The sequence below is a fragment of the Gymnogyps californianus genome, chromosome 3 (assembly GCF_018139145.2).
Source record: "Gymnogyps californianus isolate 813 chromosome 3, ASM1813914v2, whole genome shotgun sequence".
Classification (NCBI taxonomy): domain Eukaryota; kingdom Metazoa; phylum Chordata; class Aves; order Accipitriformes; family Cathartidae; genus Gymnogyps; species Gymnogyps californianus.
Window position 1 is genome coordinate 117,000,052 of NC_059473.1, and position 6,157 is coordinate 117,006,208.

At 34.3% G+C, this 6,157-nt stretch overlaps 1 protein-coding gene across 1 annotated transcript in view; it reads right to left on the bottom strand.

The window, feature by feature from the left end:
• The window catches only part of WDR35 (WD repeat domain 35), a 55,368-nt gene that overhangs the window by 38,427 nt on the left and 10,784 nt on the right, over positions 1-6,157 (bottom strand). The window contains exons 6-10 of the mRNA XM_050893979.1: positions 5,954-6,025; positions 3,689-3,781; positions 2,056-2,184; positions 1,703-1,836; positions 76-241 (exon numbers count right to left, since the gene is read on the bottom strand). Coding sequence (XP_050749936.1) covers positions 76-241; positions 1,703-1,836; positions 2,056-2,184; positions 3,689-3,781; positions 5,954-6,025 — 594 coding nt within the window. The remainder of the gene's footprint in view (positions 1-75; positions 242-1,702; positions 1,837-2,055; positions 2,185-3,688; positions 3,782-5,953; positions 6,026-6,157) is intronic.

Consider the following 6,157-nt stretch of genomic DNA (forward strand, 5'->3'; position numbering starts at 1 on the left):
ATTAAGAATATAAACACAAGTAGACTTTTTGGGTCAAGAGCAGCTCAGTAGTTAGTACCCCACATTTGTACCTACTGTGGTCATTCTCATCTCTCATTATCTGGCATCTTCCGTTGTCATAACAGACAGCAAGACAAGGACAATCTGGTTCAATGTAGCCTTCTGTACCATGATACCAATGTATTCCAGCAATACTGAATGCTCCAGTTAAGTTCACCAAACAACTCAGTTTCATTTTCACCTAGACAAAAATGGTTAATTATTTAAAGTCATATACAACATACTATTTAGAAGAACAATTTATATCTCTACTGATACCTTGCAAAAGACCAGATGTCTATGCAAAATTTTTTTCCTGTCCCAAGAAAAATTTTCCCATTCTCAAAATCTTAAGGGTTTGAGAAACTTCCTTATTCAAAGCCAGATCAGACGTATGAAAACATATATTTTAACTACAAAGAAGTACTTTAATGTTGGCATTTTCATTCTTTGAAAAGTAACTTAAAAACAAACAAACAAACAAAAAAAATCCCACCACACACACATGCATACACACAAGGAACCCCACTGGAACTTTGCAAAAAATGAAAATAATTTAAAACCATTCCTGGCCACAAGATTTTTTTTTTTAAAAGAAACCTTTTGTCAGCTTTTTCTTGATAAAAGTCACTTGAATAATATATAAAAATAATTGAAAAAAGGAAATGTCCAAATTAGAACACCAATTAAGATAAGTTTACTTTTGTAATAATTAGCCTTGTACATCTGGTAACACAGGTAAGGGCTTTTTCTGAAAGATAAGAGTGCACCTGGATCACTTCGAGGAGGGCTACCAGGTAAGTTATGGAAGGGAAGGGGAGAGGAAGAAAGGGCGAGCACAAACATACATATTGTTGCTAAAGGGAGAGGGGGGCAGGGGGAGCGACAACAACTTATTTAAAGAATTTCAGTAATTTACAGCACATGCTATGTGCTGTAACACCATGACTCACACAGTGGGAAGAACGATACAGTGGGGGGTTAAAGAAAAGAAAATGGGAAGGGTAACAGATACTTTCTTAGGGAAGGGAAGGGAAGGAAAGGAAAGGAGGAGAAAATTCACCATAACAGGCATGTAAAAGTCAAAAACAGGGTTCCAAATACATTGCTCTTTTCAAAGTCAGTGTTTTACTTCTGTTTAGCATTTTGTCATAGTCATATTCCAATACTCCAAGTAAGTAGACAAAAATAAATAAGTAAACTGAAGTTGTAGGAATGCAGCAATATTATAGTTACTTCCTTTCATTCTTCCACTTATTACCAGGTTTTCTCTGAAGCATGTAACATTCCTTATGTAATAAAGAATGACAGGAGCAATAGGAAAATAAACTACTGCTTTATTCTAAAAGCATGCTAGTACTTTTAACATGAGCGTCATTTAATTTAATTGGTATCACCATACATATTTTTACATTTTCAATAACTATTGCAAGGCAAAAAGGCATTAGTTGATGTGATATTCATTTAGCTACCAAGAAAGAAATATTTATATTAAGAAGCTGCAGCTGCATAAATCTTGAATAAAAACTTCATGCACAAGACCTTGTCTGGTTGTCAGTACTGAAGTCCACCAACTAAACAAACGAACGTGAAATAAATTAAGAGGAAGTAAGTTTTTATGCCTGTTGAAGTTAATACCTTTATTATACCACCATGGACTTACAATAAAATTTCCCTGATTGTCATAAATGTGAATCTCTCCATTTGCCATTCCAAAGAGTAAAACTTTGCTATCGGAGGACCAGGCCACGTGGCACAGGTGGGTACCTTTCAAGTCTTTTCCCCAAATGCGATTGCCTGTAACAGAACATTAATTGTACTTAATAAACATACCACAAAATTAAAAATAGGATGCAAGTTACCAATGTAAAAACTAAAACAGCTAAAGAAAGTCAAAGTAACAATTAGAAAGTAACTATTAATTGTATTTATCTAGAGAAACAGAGCCACTATGTACATTATACTGAAAACAAAAGCTATGTAATACCACAACAATTAGTAGAGCTTAAATTTTACCATCTACTGATCCAACAATCACAGCTCCATCTTCATATACAATACAAATCTTTTGTCCATCAGCATTCCAGCTCATACTTCGAACAACAGATTTATTTCTATTGTTAATCATCTCTTCATACCAAGCACCTATTAGTAGTGAATGAAAAACTGAGTTATACTTCTGATTTGATAATCCTCTAGTGGATTCAAGGTACACGCTAATCACTGAATTCAAAGAGTAAAATTACTCTCAATTAAAAAGATATGCAAACAGGATGGTAATGACATTTCTTAGCAATATGAATTCCTGAAGTTGTTAAAAAAAAAAAAAAATACAGACACACAAAAAGTTTATAAAAGTTACCAAGCAACTATTTTTTTTTTAGATGTTCAATGAAATGGAGAAACTTGAGAAAGGTCTGCTTGTAAGTAAACATGAGATAGTAGGTTACATATGGCTCTGCAATGTAATATACAACAAAAAGCTACAGAAGCAGTAAGTTTTGGAAAGAAATTAAACACAAGGTTGTTCTGCCCTTCCAGTAAAACTCTAGCAAGACTACGCTATAGTGTCCCCCAGAACACACAGACATAATTATTGTGAAACCCAGTGTTCAGACATGAGCTACTTATTTCCAAAAAGAACCTGACAAACGAGGAATCGGAGAGGAGAGCCAAAGTCCGAGAGGGGCCCTACAGGAAGAGATCTGTGCTTACGTAATTTCAGAACTGACAAGCATACACTAGGAAACACAAATGGAGGGAACAACCGTGTTTGATAGGAATGTATTAAGTAATTTACTCGTTCTTTTCCAAAACTAAGAGATGATTTATGTGACAGTAGCCACCACATATCAGGCAGAAAGACTAATCAAGGGATATTCTTTATTCCTGAAATGAGAAGCTGAGATGAGATTTTATTTATTTCCATTTTTCATTAAACAAAAATCCCCAAGAGAAAAAATTATTTTCTTTTTCTTTCCCACTTGTGTTGGAAAGTGGTTAATTTGACTGAGAGGTTTGCTGGCTTTCAAATGAATTTAAGTGTACCAAAGTACTTGTATGTGTGAAAAGGTCAAGAACAATAAAAGCCAATTACAGCAATACACTGGTTAGTCATATTAGTTCACTGCCTTAATTAAACATTTCTAAAGATCATTTTTATGGAAGTATTTAATTGATGTTCTAAGTAGGGTTGCTAAGTTCTTGTAGTTCTACCAATATGTCTGTGCTTAATGCACTTTGCAGAACTATTTAAATATTACAGTGATACCCAGAACAGAACCTACACAAAGAAGCACTGCTTCTTTTTTTTGTTCAATATACTATTTTCCTCCAAGGGAATAAAGTAACAGAGATAGGAAAATAAGAAATTTAGAGCAGTTTACCAAGCATATGGCTAAGAACTGGTATCTCCTCCTAAGCTAGCTCTGCAGGACAAATGCCTTTTTATATGTGACTACACTACAAAAAGTATAGACAAGTATTACCATAAAAACTTGGAAATTGTTTTAAATCTATTTTGAACTTTACAGTCTGCCAAATAAAAAGTCTGAAAAAGAATTGTAAAAATCGCTGAAAAAAAAGAAAAGAAAAAAGATTTCTCGCAACATGGAATATTATCCCATCTCAAATTTATCCTGTAGAATACCTTTATACAGCATCCACACAATGATAAGTCCATTTTGATCACTGGTAGTCAGTTTTTGATACTGTTCATTCCACGTCACCACTTGCACAGAACCTAGAAAATTATACAAATTTTTTATTTACACCACTTAAATAAGTTAATAAAAACCACCACATCCAACTTAATCAACTTGGAGCTTTTCAGAAATTTGCACTCCTGACTTTGATTTAGTTTTAGGCATTCTTTCTGCATCACTCGTTTCCTCTTTCAAAATTCTGCTAAACGGCTCCTTTCGCTTCTGTATTCACCCATTTGAATAACATCCTCTCCAAATTCTGCTCAGAATATTGCTTCAATACGCAAACCCCAAATCATAATGTTGCAGTTTCTGACTGCCTCTGACATGTTAGTCCGGGAAGCTGACAAAACTTCACTGTCATACGAAGTCTTGTTTTTTTCTTCCTCTTAGTAGTTTGATCCTCAGTAGTGCTCCACTTTTAAAACAAAATCTGCCTCACCATTACCAAAAAGAGCACTCTACACACAATTCCTTCAGACCTTCAGGTCTCTCATGGGATCCTACTCATAAATATTTGACTTGACTTGAAACATCTTCAAACCGTTTCTAAGCAGCATCTTATTTCATCAGTTCAACACGGGATATGAGCTTGGCCACTTCAAGCATCACACTCTTTCATGCCCTCACCGTTAGTCATCCATTTCCTCTGTATCCTTTCCATTTTTCAGCATTTCAGTCACGAACTTTATCAACAGGTGCAATCAAAGATATCCTGAGTGTCGGGGATTTTTGAAGGTAACAGTAATCTATTTCAGAGTTGAAGACATTCATTCAAAATATCCACTAAATCAATTCCTCACAATTCATTTTTTCGATCATATTTAACCAGGCCCCTAAAATAACCTGACTGTTTGCAGGTTTTAACTGCAAATCCTCATAAAAAGACCATTTCTTCAAATAATGTAAGGATTTTAGCATTCTCTTCATATCCCATTGTCCACAGATGATGACCATTTAACATTTCTCACATGAGAGTTTAATTCCTCCCCATCTAATTTCTCTGCATTTAATTTTTACTTTCACACACTATCCTTCTTTAGCCTGTTTTCTAACCTCTCTAAACTTTGTCGGTATACTATACTGCAGTCTACATACATACACATTCTGTAATTTGTCAATAAAGGGAAAATGAAGATATATTTAAGACAGAGATCAGGTTTACTGAACTAACTTTGATTTCTTCAGAAGAAAATTTAAAGCTACCATAACATATAAGCAAATCTCATAGACACTATAAAAAAAAAAAAACAAACCACAAACCACCCCAGGCTTGTCCACATGTGTCGCTGGAAAAAACGCTTAAGAAGGCTTTTAGTTTCATTTCTGATTTTAGCCTATCGTACAGAGTTTAAAACTTTATATATACAGTGCAAGAGAAAATTGTTCTCCTTTTTTTTTTTTTTAAAACCACAATAGAACATCATTGTTTCTTTAACTCAGCAATTCCAGCATCAACTGCCCATCAGTTTAGCTTTTCTCTTCTGCTGTAAAGCATTCTCTATCTGTCATCTTCCAAGGCAGTATGTGAACAAATGTATGTGAGCAAATATATCGTGATCTTTTATGTAAATACCTAAAAATATATTCCAGTCCCATGCAACTGAGTAGCTCTTCCAGATTAACCACACTGAAGTCAGGGATAACAAGTATTATATGAGTAGCACTGCATGATTTAAAAAAAAAAAAAGTCCCTCTGTCATATAACACATACAATAGCATCATCCACTTAAATAGAAATCAATATTTCCTTCTCAGGATAATGAATGGGGACCAAATAATTTGGAAAAAGCAAAGCCTGAGGTAATACAAAACACAAGTTAGGCTGTAATGTCAAAGTTCACAGACTTAGCCTTGCAAAATCCATAAGCAAACTTTAAATCGTAACAGGCAGAGCAGAGCTTGGTTTGTGCAGCATGCATGCTGCATCATACATACAGTATCAGCCAGGAGAATTGAGGTAAGGCTAGATCAGTTTGATTCTCAACCCAGTGATTCACTCACAGATCATGAAAGATTGACTGTAGGTCTTTCATCAGATAACTTGGTAAAAATAGATAGCCAAGCTGTTACATACCTGAGTTGAATACTGATAATCTTTATTTCAGGCTTATAGTAAAAAGTTATAGCAAAATTACTCTATCAGCTTCACAGAATCTTGTATTTTTTTATTCTAATCAAAAGTACATTAAATGCCCAGAGACACTTACCACTATGACCTTCAAGAGTTTGATTCACAGAAAGATTGCTAGGAGCTGCAAGTCCCTTTATTTTTGCTTCATCTAAAAATAAAAAAAATAGCTATAAAATAAACCAAATAAAGCATACGTATTACTGTGTCTTTACCAATACTGCAGCTCTAATCACTATTTACATAGACAAAATTATTCATCTAAAAGTATGTAAATTGTAAT